Here is a 15,776-nt window from a genome sequence, read left to right as displayed (position 1 = left end):
CCTACACCCCCACTCTCCATTCTGCCAGGCATAGCTGCTCCTGTCTCTCTGTGTCCCTGCACCCCCACACCCTGCCGCAATATTATCACCCTACGAGTTCCTGTGCCCCTGCTCGTTCTCCCCCCCCCCCCCGCCCACTAGCCCTTCTGAACCCCAGTCTGTGTGACACCCCCTCCCCCGGCAGCCCTGTGTGCCCCACTTTGTCCAACCCCCCCATACCCCGAGCCTCCTCACCTGGCCCCGCGGCTCAGGCGCTCATGGCTCAGCCCTGGGCAAAAGGCACCGGGGGCGGGGGCTGCAGGGCATGCAGAGCCACCGCGGGGGGCGAATCTCCCCTCGGGGGAGGGCGGAGCCGGACCGAGCCATGCGCGAGGGACGGTGATTAAGAGGCGGGCGGGCAGGCGGGCGGAGGGAAGCAGCCGCCGCGAGGCCCAGGCCCAGGCCCCGCCCCCTCTTGCCGGCGCCCTGAGGGGTGAAGCCGAGAGAGAGGCGCGCTCGGATAACGGCGCAGGAGCCGGGCAGGTTTGGGTTTGGGGGTGGGGGAGGGCGGCGCGTTACCTGTCATCCCACCTCCCCGCCCCGGTCTGGCGCTGCCTCCTCGGCCCCGCGCGGCGGAGCCCTGCCGGGGGGGGAGGGGGGGCTCGTTCTGTGCCGTTACTGCCCCCTGGCGCTGCTGGGAACGGCCCAGCCGCGGGGGCTCCGCGCGCAGCGCCTCACCCTGCGGGGGGGGGCGGGGGCCTCCTGTGACGCGAGCCCGTCCCCGCGCCATGGGGGCACAACGCTCCGGGAGCGCTGCTGCCACACAGGCGGCGGGGGGTTGAGCTGTCATGGGTCAAAATAGCAGCCGCCTCCCGCCCCCTCCCCGCACACCCCACGACTTCTACTTTTAGACCACGTAGCTGGGCAGGGTCATCCCTGAATTCCTGTTCCGCGCGCCTTTCCCGAGCACACCAGGTGCTGGCCTGGCTGTGCGACTAAGCAGGGTTTTCTTTGGGTTAAAGAAAACTGTAACCTGCATAAGTTGGAGGCGGGGCTGCAGGTACCTTTGGCAGGGAGAGGAGTGTCGGACGTTTTATGCAGACCCTAAACAGGGAAATGATTCAGAAGCAGAGTTCAGAGCCTTTTGGAATGTTTCAGACTTGGCGGTTGCACTGCTGGTAAGCCTGAGAAACTTCTCCCTAAAGAGGAGTACAGGAACTGTTGCCTGCAGGAGACTATAATACTGACCTATTCTTGTTTCGGAGCAAGTTAGTGTGTATGTGGGGAGAGGGGAGCAGGGGAAGGAGGCGCAGCTTAAATGTATTTTCTTCTCTGCTATAAACTCTACCAAGTATTGTCTGCAGAGCTCTTTCAAATAGTCAAGTAGCACGCTATCTGATTAACCAACTTCCAAGCCACAGTGCCTCCTGCAAGGAGATCCACCAAATAGAGCACGGTTCCTTGAGGGGAGAGGATACCAAGCTAGAATACATACTAAGGATCAATTTACCCTCACTGAGTTTGAATCAGTCACACAAGTAGAGGCACTGGAAACTTTGAGGGTCTGAGGCATTAGGGATATGAGTCACCAGTAGAGACCCAATCCAGCATGAGTAGTGAGAGATAGTAAAAAGTTGGGCCAACGGCTGATCGGAATAACTGACGATTCCTGCAGAGAAGACAATCTATCCTAAAGAAGCCATATGATTATCAGGAAATCAACACTGAATACTAACTCCTATTCCAGCTCTAGCCTTCCTTTTTCTAGGCACTGTCACTGAAGAAGACTTGACAGCATCACCTCTATTAGTATCTTGGATCCTTCAAAGTCAGAATCTATATCGGGCAAAGGCACAGAGATTACTCTAATAGCAGTGATGAATTACCTCCTTATTGCTATTAAACTCTGATGGAAATTACTTGCTCTTATGCGCACAGCTTTTGAGAAGCAGAAAGTTGCTATTAGGTATCATCATAGAATATTAGGGTTGGAAGGGACCTCAGGAGGTCATCTAGTCCAAACCCCTGCTCAAAGCAGGACCAATCCCCAATTTTTGCTCCAGATCCCTAAATGGCCTCCTCAAGGATTGAACTAGTAACCCTGCGTTTAGCAGGCCAATGCCCAAACCACTGAGCTATTCCTGCCCCCCATTAGGACAAGGCAGAGCAGAAACCGAAAAATATGGCAGGAACTGTGATGGTGACACTGACAGTATTGTAGTGCATACTGTGATTGTGTTATAACATTTTGTATTTAGTCATTTTGGGAAGTTACTGATATATTAACAGTAACAGTTACAGTTATCAGTATTCTTAGGGAAATCGCATGGAGAGAGTTATGGTGTGATACGGTCTTTTTCAGAGTAAAGAGGTTATGCTTTCTTGTTTAGGTATTTTAGATTTATTACCTTTGTGTTGCTGCCTCAGACCCCACCTATCTGGAGAAGTCATTGATTCGTAGATTGCAAGGCCAGAGGGACCATCATGATCTAATCTGACTTCCTGTATAACACAAGCCATAGAATTTCCCCAAAATAATTCCTAGAGCCTATCTTTTAGAAAAACCTCCAGTCTTGATTTAAAAATGGTCAGTGATCGAGAATCCACCATGACCCTTGGTAAATTGTTCCAGTGGTTAATTACTCTCACTGTTTTAAAAAAAATAAAATAAATTTTTTTTTTCCAGTTTGAATTTGTCTAGCTTCAATTTCCAGCCATTGAAGCCGTTATACCTTTCTCTGCTAAACTGAAGATCCCATTCTTAAATATTTGTTCCCTGTGTAGGCACTTATGGACTGTAATCAAGTCACCCCTTAACCTCTGTCTGTTAAACTAATCTTGCTTTCTAGATTTTATCTGGTTTGTTCTAAATAGATGATTATTTTAGATTTTGAATATGCTGTAATTCCCTAAGTGATAAGATGATAGCATTTTGGGTAGGGGTTTGCCATGGGGTTTGTGAAAGGAAGCATTCAATTATTAAATGTAGCAGCAAAAATGTTTTCACTCTAAAAATATTTTAGAGCTAGAATTGATATCTAAGATCAGATCCCTTACGGCTGCCATATCAAAAAAAAACAAAAACACAACTTCTGTGCTTCTAGCAGACACTTCTAATTTCTTTTACTCATTTTTGTCCAGTGGTCCCATAATATGTCTCAACAAAAAATTAAGCCGTGGAACCTGTAATAAGCTCCATGCAGATGGACCTAAGAGCCTGCAAGGAGCCCCATGGGCCATGTGTTTGGGCGCACACAACTTGGTGCACAGTGAGGGCCTTCAGAACCACAACAACAAAAGTTTCCAGCCAAACTAAAATGTATTCTTCCCCACTTTATAAAACCAAAAAAACTCAATGCAATAGAATTAATTTCATGAAGCATTGGAACTTTCTAAGGGATGATGATGTAGTTAAATTAACCTGCCAAAATGCAGTTCTGGGATTATTTGGGATTTAAATTGCCTAGAGAAGGCTGTTGTGGGGAGACATAGTTTTGCAAAGGTTACTTTTCAGAATACATCTTGAGATTGTTGCAGTAGGATGGTACTTTGAACCTTAATCTTGGTAAAAAAAAACTTCTTGGAAGGAGAGAATTCTATCAAAAAGAAAAGGAGTACTTGTGGCACCTTAGAGACTAACATATTTGTTAGAGCATAAGCTTTCGTGAGCTACAGCTCACTTCATCGGATACATTTGGTGGAAAAAAACAGAGGAGAGATTTATATACACACACAGAGAACATGAAACAATGGGTTTATCATACACACTGTAAGGAGAGTGATCACTTAAGCCATCACCAGCAGCAGGGGGGGGAAAGGAGGAAAACCTTTCATGGTGACAAGCAAGGTAGGCTAATTCCAGCAGTTAACAAGAATATCAGAGGAACAGTGGGGGGTGGGGTGGGGGGGAGAAATACCATGGGGAAATAGTTTTACTTTGTGTAATGACTCAGGAGGGATAGCTCAGTGGTTTGAGCATTAGCTTGCTAAACCCAGGGTTGTGAGTTCAATCCTTGAGGGGGTCATTTAAGGGTCTGGGGCAAAAATTGAGGATTGGTCCTGCTTTGAGCAGGGGGTTGGACTAGATGATCTCCTGAGGTCCCTTCCAAGCCTGATATTCTGTGATCTGTGATCCATTCCCAGTCTCTATTCAAGCCTAAGTTAATTGTATCCAGTTTGCAAATTAATTCCAATTCAGCAGTCTCTCGTTGGAGTCTGTTTTTGAAGCTTTTTTGTTGAAGGATAGCCACTCTTAGGTCTGTGATCGAGTGACCAGAGAGATTGAAGTGTTCTCCAACTGGTTTTTGAATGTTATAATTCTTGACGTCTGATTTGTGTCCATTCATTCTTTTACGTAGAGACTGTCCAGTTTGGCCAATGTACATGGCAGAGGGGCATTGCTGGCACATGATGGCATATATCACATTGGTAGATGCACAGGTGAACGAGCCTCTGATAGGGCCTAATCACATCAGCCACACTATGATGGTATCCCCTGAATAGATATGTGGACAGAGTTGGCAACGGGCTTTGTTGCAAGGATAGGTTCCTGGGTTAGTGGTTCTGTTGTGTGGTGTGTGGTTGCTGGTGAGTATTTGCTTCAGATTGGGGGGCTGTCTGTAAGCAAGGACTGGCCTGTCTCCCAAGATCTGTGAGAGTGATGGGTCGTCCTTCAGGATAGGTTGTAGATCCTTGATGATGCGTTGGAGAGGTTTTAGTTTGGGGCTGAAGGTGATGGCTAGTGGCGTTCTGTTGTTTTCTTTGTTGGGCCTGTCCTGTAGTAGGTGATTTCTGGGTACTCTTCTGGCTCTGTCAATCTGTTTCTTCACTTCAGCAGGTGGGTATTGTAGTTGTAGGAATGCATGATAGAGATCTTGTAGGTGTTTGTCTCTGTCTGAGGGGTTGGAGCAAATGCGGTTATATCGTAGCGCTTGGCTGTAGACAATGGATCGAGTGGTATGATCTGGATGAAAGCTAGAGGCATGTAGGTAGGAATAGCGGTCAGTAGGTTTCCGATATAGGGTGGTGTTTATGTGACCATCGCTTATTAGCACCGTAGTGTCCAGGAAGTGGATCTCTTGTGTGGACTGGTCCAGGCTGAGGTTGATGGTGGGATGGAAATTGTTGAAATCATGGTGGAATTCCTCAAGAGCTTCTTTTCCATGGGTCCAGATGATGAAGATGTCATCAATGTAGCGCAAGTAGAGTAGGGGCATTAGGGGACGAGAGCTGAGGAAGCGTTGTTCTAAGTCAGCCATAAAAATGTTGGCATACTGTGGGGCCATGCGGGTACCCATCGCAGTGCCGCTGATTTGAAGGTAAACATTGTCACCAAATGTGAAATAGCTATGGGTCAGGACAAAGTCACAAAGTTCTGCCACCAGGTTAGCCGTGACAGTATCGGGGATACTGTTCCTGACGGCTTGTAGTCCATCTTTGTGTGGAATGTTGGTGTAGAGGGCTTCTACATCCATAGTGGCTAGGATGGTGTTTTTAGGAAGATCACCAATGGATTGTAGTTTCCTCAGGAACTCAGTGGTGTCTCGAAGATAGCTGGGAGTGCTGGTAACGAAGGGTCTGAGGAGGGAGTCTACATAGCCAGACAATCCTGCTGTCAGGGTGCCAATGCCTGAGATGATGGGGCGTCTAGGATTTCCAGGTTTATGGATCTTGGGTAGCAGATAGAATACCCCAGGTCGGGGTTCTAGGGGTGTGTCTGTGCGGATTTGTTCTTGTGCTTTTTCAGGGAGTTTCTTGAGCAAATGCTGTAGTTTCTTTTGGTAACTCTCAGTGGGATCAGAGGGTAATGGCTTGTAGAAAGTGGTGTTGGAGAGCTGCCTAGTAGCCTCTTGTTCATACTCCGACCTATTCCTGATGACGACAGCACCTCCTTTGTCAGCCTTTTTGATTATGATGTCAGAGTTGTTTCTGAGGCTGTGGATGGCACTGTGTTCTGCATGGCTGAGGTTATGGGGTAAGCGATGCTGCTTTTCCACAATTTCAGCTCGTGCACGTCGGTGGAAGCAGTCTATGTAGAAATCCAGGCTGCTGTTTCGACCTTCAGGAGGAGTCCACCCAGAATCCTTCTTTTTGTAGTGTTGGCAGGAAGGCCTCTGTGGGTTAATATGTTGGTCAGAGGTGTGTTGGAAATATTCCTTGAGTCGGAGACGTTGAAAATAGGATTCTAGGTCACCACAGAACTGTATCATGTTCGTGGGGGTGGAGGGGCAAAAGGAGAGGCCCCGAGATAGGACAGATTCTTCTGCTGGGCTAAGAGTATAGTTGGATAGATTAACAATATTGCTGGGTGGGTTACGGGAACCATTGTTGTGGCCCCTTGTGGCATATAGTAGTTTAGATAGCTTAGTGTCCTTTTTCTTTTGTAGAGAAGCAAAGTGTGTGTTTTGTAAATGGCTTGTCTAGTTTTTGTAAAGTCCAGCCACGAGGAAGTTTGTGTGGAAGGTTGGCTCTTTATGAGAGTATCCAGTTTTGAGAGCTCATTCTTAATCTTTCCCTGTTTGCTGTAGAGGATGTTGATCAGGTGGTTCCGCAGTTTCTTTGAGAGTGTGTGGCACAAGCTGTCAGCATAGTCTGTGTGGTATGTAGATTGTAATGGATTTTTTACCTTCAGTCCTTTCGGTATGATGTCCATCTGTTTGCATTTGGAGAGGAAGAAGAAGATGTCTGTTTGCTATTCCAGCAGAAGGGGGGGTGGTTTCCCAAATAAAAGAACAACAAATAGAATACAAGGGAATAGCTTTCAGGAGCGGGAGGATTGGAAGGAGCAGATTATTTGATGAGTGGAACCAAATGAGACCAGAATCATGGTTATTTACATACTGTCTTTGTGTTTTCATATACTTGGTATTTCATTTTTTAATATATTTTTTCTTATTCCGAGTATAGTACCCTCAGTTTTAAAATGTTTTCTTGGTTCCATAGTCTTGTTTTTATACCATATTAATTTCAGACTAAATTATAATCTTGGTTGCACCAGTATAAATCTAGAGTAACTCCATGAAGGTCAGTGGATTAATTCTGGATTTACATTGGTGTAACTGAGGGAAGAGGTTGACGTATTCACTGTAGTTTAACTTTTACCTTTGTATTTAAATGAATAAGTAGCTTAAACTGGTTCTGGCCTCCAATCATGCTGTATTTCAGTGAATTGTGTAAAAAAGATAATGACCTTTCCTTTATCTTCTGTGATCTACAAAAAACCTATCCTGCAAATCCTTAGGAGTCTCCAAATGTGACTACTATCATGAGCAAGGTTAGCATGCAACCTGAAATCTTAATTTAAGAGATGCAACAGAGAAAATTGCTTTAGGGCAGACATCTTAGTCACTTTTTCTTTTTAATGTTTTCTTACCCTAACTTTTGTTAGGTACTCTGCATGTCTCAAACTAAGTGTTGTACTAGTGAAACATAGCATACCAGAAAGGTAAAGTTCTTAATTTATAGCATACTTTACAGGTAAAATTTCTTAATTTGTTTATGGCCTCCTGCATAACTTAAAAATTATAAATTTGTCTTCAGGGAATGAGTTAATAATGTTCGCAACCTTGAGATGTTTTGGACTGTTTTGTTTTTATTGTAGCAAAAACATAATTTTAGTAATTGTTTATCATTTTAGTAATTGTTTAGTAATAGCTTAAGGGCTAGGTAATTCTTCAGAATCTGAAATATTCTCTAAACCTTCCTGATACCAAAAAAAAAAAAAAAAAAAAAAGAAAAAGAGTCCTTGTGGCACCTTAGAGACTAACAAATTTATTTGGGCATAAGCTTTCATGGGCTAGAACCCACTTCATTAGATGTATGAAGTAAAAGATGCAGGAGCAGGTATAAATACATGAAAGGATGTGGGTTGCTTTACCAAGTGTTAGGTCAGTCTAACGAGATAACTCAATTAACAGCAAGATACCAAGGGAGGAGAAACAACTTTTGAAGTGGTAAGAGAGTGGCCCATTACAGACAGTTGACAAGAAAGTGTGAGTAACAGTAGGGAGAAATTAGTATTGAGGAAATTAAGTTTAGGTTTTGGAATGACCCAATCACTCCCAGTCTTTATTCAGGCCTAATCTGATGGTATCTAGTTTGCAAATCAATTCCAGTTCTGTAGCTTCATGTTGGAGTCTGTTTTTGAAGTTTTTTTTTGTTGAAGAATTGCCGCTTTGAGGTCTGTTGTTGAGTGACCAGAGAGATTGAAGTGTTCTCCGACTGGTTTTTGAATGTTATAATTCTTGACATCTAATTTGTGTCCATTTATTCTTTTGCGTAGAGACTGTCTGGTTTGCCAATGTACATGGCAGAGGGGCATTGCTGGTACATGATGGCATATATTACATTGGTAGATGTGCAGGTGAACGAGCCCTGGATGGTGTGGCTGATGTGGTTAGGTCCTATGATGGTGTCCCTTGAATAGATATGTGGACAGAGTTGGCACCAGGGTTTGTAGCAGGATTTGGTCCTTGGGTTGGTGTTTTTGTTGTGTGGTGTGTAGTTGCTGGTGAATATTTGCTTCAGGTTGGGGGGCTGTCTGTAAGCGAGGACTGGCCTGTCTCCCAAGGTCTGTGAGAGTGAGAGGTCGTTCTTCAGGATAGGTTGTAGATCCTTGATGATGCACTGGAGAAGTTTTAGCTGGGGGCTGTAAGGGACAGCTAGTGTCTTTCCTCCACTTTCCATTCAGATTTGGGGTTAAGGAAAGGACAAATATAACTTTGAAAAAATTGCTTTCTCTCTTCTTGAATCTAGAGGTAGGGCAGATCCTCAGCTGGTGTAAATTGTCATAGCTCCACTTAAATCAATTGACAACTTTGAAATCAAAGTCCCTCTTCTGTAATTACATTAGTTTTACTGTCTGTGAGAAGTGACACATAAATTGTTAATTTAATAAATTGAAAATGCAAAGAAATGGTGAAATACATCAATATTTAATTTTGGCAGTAATTGTTGGGTATTTTTTAGGTATTGCATATATAAACTGAGGTATTAAGAGTTGCTAATCTTCTTTTTAAAATAGGGTTCAGAGATGGACTCGGAAGAAATGACAACCAACAGAAGTGAACAAAAATCAAGGTAAATATAATGGTAACTAGTGTGTGTGAGAGAGGATAGGACTTCTGTTCCTTGGGGCTTACACACTGAGACTCTTGAGTCAAAGGTAACTGTGGGAGTGAGGATGAAGCTTACAAAGATTCCAGATGCACCTTTGTGAAAAATTATAGATCATAGTTGCTGCTTTAGCCTTCCAAAATTTTTAGTACACTGTTTTACTTTCCTTCCTGCTCTTCCCCGCCCCCACTTGTTTAGACTCTAATCCTCAAAAGGACTCATACAGGCAGACTCTGATGTTCCCTATGAGTTCTGTAGATTCAGTGGAACTCTGAGAGCATAAGGGTTCTCCCATTTTGGATTCCTTTGAGGATTGGGCCATAAAGGCTGAAATTTTCTGCAAAGCAACATGGAAAGGTGTGGGTTTTTTTTTTTAACTATTGATATGAAAACTCAAAAAGAAAAGGAGTACTTGTGGCACCTTATGCTCTAATAAATTTGTTAGTCTCTAAGGTGCCACAAGTACTCCTTTTCTTTTTGCGAATACAGACTAACACGGCTGCTACTCTGAAACCTATGAAAACTCAGTAAGTTAACAAAAATGTGCAAAAGTCAAGGCCACCAACGAAAAGGCCTCGAGTTAATTACTGTCCATGATGGTCTCCCTTTATATTGGCTGACGGGCAGCATGAAAATAGTTTCAGTACAGGCTATGAGAACAGGGTGAAGAAAAAAAGAAAAATTATTGGGAGAGGTTACGTTATAAAACTACCCAAAAAATCCAAACTTTTAAATATTTTTTTAAAATGTTTAAAAATGGCACCACATATGCACAAAAGTCTGTAAACTTTTGCCTGAGAACAAAACTTTTTCATTGCCAGTATATTTCATACTTGGTTAAGCTGTTAGTGAGAAATAGGTAGCATGTCTGCCTGGAGGAAACAAATAATTTGTGTGTGCTGTAGCAGAAAGAAATGTGAGCATAAAAGCAGTATTTTATTTGTCTAAACCAGCTCTTTATCATTTTAGTTGTTGCTGTGTCTGACGCAATTTCAACAGGGATGTTTAACTTGTTGCTTGTAGATTCAGATAATGTGACCTAGAAATCCCAATTGCTCACCCACCTCTAGCAATGATATAAGGGCTGTTTTAAGAGTTAAATATTATAGACCAAATTTAATGTTGAATATTTGTCAAATTATTTTGTTCTTCCACATTATTGAAATATATTTCACGTCTCTATCAGATAATCTTACTAGTTTTTTTTTCTCAAATTTGTAACGTGCATATGATGTAAATAACCAGAGCTTTGTAGATTATGTCTGTGGTAACTTTGTATTCTATAACTATTTGGAGTTTTAACAGAAAAAAAGGGTCTTCAAGCTTGCCTGCTGAAGCCAAGATTAATGAGAAGCTACAAAACTTCAAAAATAAATGAAAAAGAAATTCAGGAAAGAAGAATTTTTCTTTAATTGCATGAAATAATTGAAAATGAGGCTTCCCTCCCTCAGTAATTCTATCCATTTTACCAAGCCTTCTGCATTCAAGGATGATTTTGGACTAATGGAGATGTTTCTTTACAAAGTCCAGTTTTACTTTGTTTTGCAGAAAGCCTCCCCATCAGACTTGCCTGAGAATTCCTTGTGCTAGCTGTTATACAGCTAATACCCAGGGGCAGCTCATGCAGGCAACATTTTTGGGCGAACCTGTGTTTAGAAAGCTTCAGTTGTCACATAGCTGTGGAGGAGATAATTATCATAAAAAGAAAACAGCTGAGGGAGGTGTTTAGGGGAAAGGGAGCATGTATGTGACTATCTTTCACACCACAACCATACATAAATTCACTGTCTGCTGCAGCACTTGATTAACATACAGATGCAGATGAACTAGAACCTTATTCGTCTCTTTAAAATATTTCAACTTAGTCATTCGTGTCTCTATATTTAGTAGAACTTTCAATAGTACTATGAAGTACAGCTCTCTTAAAAGAACTTCTGAAAGGACGAGTAGGTGGCCCAAAGGCTTGAAAATTGGCGACAGATTGTTTCATTTCTAGATTGCCAGTTTAAATCCAACTAAGTATATTAGTGAGTATAAGCTATTGCTACTTTATGGCTGTTAAGTAAAAGTAAATTATGTGAAATTAATTTGGTTTAAGTACAGTTTTTGATCACAAATCCCAGTTTGCAATAATTGTCACATTAGTTGCAGTCACAGCATACAGGCCAAAGATGGAGTAGTAAGAGGTCTCATACCCATTCTCTCACCCTGGTCTCTCTTGATCAGGGCTGAGGTACATTGATCTCTCGCTTTGAGAACGCTCGTGCTGTTGCTGCTTGGCCAAAGCTGATCTGTTGAGAAACAGAGCATTGCTACTCTAGGGCTGTCAATTTGGCACTTTTTACAAGCACTAACAGTTCACATGGACACACTAAATTGCTCTTCTATCAAAATCCTATGAAACTTTGACAGGATAACATACAGTGTATAGAAAATGTAGATCTTCTGTTTTTATTTTAGGAAGATTTTAAAAAGTCTAATAAGGAAGCAGCCTTGGGACGTTCTTTTGGTAATTGGAACCGGAGTGAGTGCTGCTGTAGCACCAGAAATACCAGCACTGTGCTCATGGAGGAGCTGTATTGAAGCTGTCATTGGAGCAGCTGAACAGCTGGAGGTGCTTCATCCAGGAGACGTTGCTGAATTCCGCAAAAAAGTGATCAAAGACAGAGACTTGCTTGTAGTTGCACATGATCTCATAAGAAAGATGTCCCCAGTGAGTGTGTATATAGTACTTACTATTTAAAGACATTATTATAATAGTAGTGTTCCCAGGTTTTGAGCCCTTTGGGGGCAGAAAGAGTCCATTTTACTATACGGTACTTAGCACAATTGGGCCTTGATTTCTAATAGGGACTTGTAGCGGTTGTTGCTCTGTGTATATGTATATATATGTGTGTGTGTGTGTGTATTTTACTTGCATTAATTTGAATGTTTTATTTTAAACTTCACTGAAAACTGTGGAAACACATTATGCTAATTGCCAAAATTCTTGCTTATGTTATAAATCAGTCTGTCAGTGTTGTTCTGAACTCAAATAGGAATTTATAGCTTTGCTGACTGAAATCAGAGATTGCACAGAAATGTTGACAGACCTTGACACTACTGATAGCCTTAAGTTGTCCCAGCCCCATTTATTTCAAATAAGGAAAGTCCGCACCCGTTCAATGTGCATCTATCCCACTGATTTTGAGATTGAGAAGTTTTCTTTGGGAAATCCATTAAAAACAGCCTGAAGTCATCTTCCAGTAGAAATGATTCCAGTAGATGCATTGAGAATACAGAGGGAGAATTACAAATAGAGAGAGAGAGAGAGAGAGAGAGAGATTTTCTAAGCATAATACTCCCATCCCATCCCCTCAGGGAAAATCCTGCATATACAGATGGGCTTTGCAGCTCATCCTAAAGATTAAGAATCTCTGGTTTGGTTGAGCAAAAGTGATTTCCTGAGACAAGGACTCTCTGCAAGCACCCCAGACTTTAAATCTAGGGAATGGTAACTTTTGACCTCAAAGGCAATGATAGCACTTGTGATTTCCCATGAAGCTAGGACCCTAACTGTATACAGCTTCTAAACATGAACATCAGCACATTGAATTGCACTTGGAAGTGATCAGGAAGCCAGTGCAGTCTATGGAACTCTGGTGTGTTGTGAACTCCCTCCGGTCTACCCCATCATGGAGTTTGGGCATTAGCTAAAACATGAGTGGGGCACATTTTAATATTTCAGTTTGGAAGTGACAGAGGAAGGTTTAACTACAGAAGAGATTCCCCCCTTCAGGCCTATACGTTGCACAAATTGATTCCTGTCAAAAAGCTTTAGAAAAGTGGATGACCTTACTATATGAGCTATATACCTAATAGAGGGATGTGTGAAGCCATTCAGATTTATCTCTGACATTTCAAACCATAACATTTTATATGCTATAGGAGCTGTCTAAATAGCATAACTTCAGTAAATTCCTTTTAAAGAAAAGTATTGGGACAAATGGTTAAAGGACCACTGCTGTCCTGCTGAAGGCAGTTACAGTACTTACCTTTAACCATACACCATGTTTATTTTTTTTTCTTCAGCGCACAGGTGATTCCAAGCCCAACTTTTTCCAGGATTGCTTAATGGAGGTGTTTGATAACTTGGGACAACACATTCAGAATCCTGTTGTTCTACAGTCAATCCTCAGGCTAATGGAGAGAGGCACTATGGTCCTTACAACAAACTATGACAACTTACTTGAGATTTTTGGTCAGCAACAGGGAAAACCCATGGAGTCTTTAGACCTGAAAGATAAGGATAAGGTATGATAAGGCAATGAAATGTCAGGACTTCTTATAGGAAAAAGTAGTTGTCTTGTGCTTTTGCAGGTTTTTTCACTAGTTACTCATTGAAAATCTTTACTACTTAGTTTTCTGTAAAGCTTTTCAGTGAAGTAAAATAATAGCCATGGACAGAAAGTTTTCATTGTCTGTTTTGAATAATGTGATACAATTTGCCAGAAAATACCAGTGGTGGATTTCTTATATACAGTACAGTTCATTGGATGAAGTTATTGTAACAATCACAAATGTAACTTAATCTAGTGAAGTGATTAGCTCATCACTCATACACTGGAAAGGAAGACTCGAAGATGTCTGACGGGTGTGAAGATTTTTCTATCTGCTTTACTCTTGGTGTCTTATGTTTTTGTAAAAAGCTAGAATGCTCTTAATAATTAAAATAAGTTTTTATTTTGGTCAAAAGAGAAAAAAGCCTTTAAAAGGTTGTTGTTGATATTGTATTCTGATAATTTTACAGTCTATAGTTTAGGAACTTCTGTTTCAAAATTTTAGTAGTTGAACTGTTTTTTCTGTAACTTATGCAAGTGGTGGTGAACAGAAAGGGCAGAAATGATCAACTGTGCTTTACATGTTTGGGCACTTGTACAAGAATATAGCTTCCCCTTTTTCAGTAGTATAGTATAATCCAAAGTAAATATTACGTGCATGATTTGCTTTAGGTTCTTCAGTGGGCAAGAGGTCATATAAAGTATGGAGTTCTTCATATTCATGGCTTGTATACAGATCCCTGTGGAATGGTGTTGGATCCTTCAGGATATAAAGATGTTACTCAAGACCCCGAAGTAATGGTATGTGTGACTTTTTAATTCAAGAACATACTGTGTTTTGCCAAACTGAGTGTTCCATTTCCTCTTTTGTGTGTGTGAAACTTTAAAAAATGTTTTTATTTTAATCCATGTGTCTTTGGCCAAATAGATAACATTTTTCTTTTGTGATCTTAATATTCTTAACAGGAGGTTCTGCAGAACTTGTATCTGACAAAATCCTTCTTGTTTGTGGGCTGTGGAGAGACTCTGCGTGATCAAATATTCCAGGCTCTCTTTCTGTATACTGTAAAGAATAAAGTAGATTTAGAACATTATATGTTGGTACTTAAAGAAAATGAAGACCACTTTTTTTAAACTCCAGGCAGATATGCTTCTACATGGAATAAAAGTAGTATCCTATGGTGATTGCTTTGAATCTTTCCCGGAGTATGTCGAAGAGCTAACTGCTCAAATCTGCAAGCAGAGGAGTCCAGGTATTTTTGTTGTTATGTTATAATGAACTTCTGTGTGTGCAGCTGAATTCCATTCTTAGTATATTCTTTGTACAAGTGGCACTTGATTTGAGATGTTAATCTAATGGGTAGTTATGAGTGCATGCACGAAAATCTCTGCTTCTGATTGACATACAGCGTAGGAACATATAATAACAAAATTGTAACTGAATTTTTGTACATTCAGATGTTTGAATTTCTTGTAAATTTACCCTTCACTCTGAATTTCCTGCTTGCTTATTGTATTTGCCAGCTATAGTGTTGTTATAAGGATTTTTTCCCTTAAGTTATTTATGTGTGTTCTCAAACTTCACTTTCATTAAGTGCAGTACTCCAGCATATTCGGTTGTAGGCATGAGTTCAGAGAAGATAGCAAAAGTGGTTAAAAGGCTGTACGGATTAACTCAGTGGGGGGAACAGTGTGAGAACAATTTATCTGAGCATCAGGAAAAAACTCTGACAGACTGAATAAGCTGCAGAATAATCTTCTGAGGGTAGCAGTGAAGCCTTATTGCATGGGGCATTTAAAACTAGATTAGGGTAAAACTAAAAAATGTCCTGTATGTAATGGTCCAGTATTGGCAGAGAGATGAACTGCATTAATTAATCTTTATATCTGAGTCTATGAATTCTGTTTATATCTTATTGAAAACTTATTGAAGTAATTAGTCTTTTTTTTTTAAAAAAAAATACAAAAGTAAAATAAGGAGACAGAGAAAAAAGATGACATATTTTAGAAGTTCTTTTCCAGCAATCTTCTTATTTCAAGTGTTAGTGCACAGATGAGGTTTATTCTACTTTGGCCTTCATCAGGACACTTCGGAGAAATATCAACAAGGGAAACAGATAATTATTTCACAGCTTTTCTCTGTTATGTCTGCTAAACTGTTGTGACTAGAACTCTGTCAACCTGATTATAAAACAGTAAGTTTAAAAAAATTCTAAGTGCAGGTGGATGTCAGCGGGGTAATGATTTCTGGAATCTGGCTAAGACTATATGTTTAGAACAGAGATTAGGTGAGGAGTGAGGATTTCTCCAAGAAGGCCATTGAAACCTCTAGGTCTTCAGGAGGTTGGGCGTTTTAAGAAAATG

General features: G+C 41.3%; 1 protein-coding gene across 1 annotated transcript in view; it reads left to right on the top strand.

The window, feature by feature from the left end:
• Positions 1 to 396: 396 nt before the first annotated feature.
• FAM118A (family with sequence similarity 118 member A) overlaps positions 397 to 15,776 on the top strand; it is a 34,641-nt gene continuing 19,261 nt past the window's right edge. Inside the window, 7 exon segments of the mRNA XM_043515331.1 lie at positions 397 to 522; positions 9,002 to 9,057; positions 11,554 to 11,806; positions 13,165 to 13,386; positions 14,085 to 14,213; positions 14,379 to 14,537; positions 14,539 to 14,665. Coding sequence (XP_043371266.1) covers positions 9,011 to 9,057; positions 11,554 to 11,806; positions 13,165 to 13,386; positions 14,085 to 14,213; positions 14,379 to 14,537; positions 14,539 to 14,665 — 937 coding nt within the window. The 5' untranslated portion in view covers positions 397 to 522; positions 9,002 to 9,010.

Source organism: Dermochelys coriacea, chromosome 1 (genome assembly GCF_009764565.3).
Source record: "Dermochelys coriacea isolate rDerCor1 chromosome 1, rDerCor1.pri.v4, whole genome shotgun sequence".
Taxonomy (NCBI): Eukaryota; Metazoa; Chordata; order Testudines; family Dermochelyidae; genus Dermochelys; species Dermochelys coriacea.
This window is presented reverse-complemented; position numbering and strand designations above follow the sequence as displayed.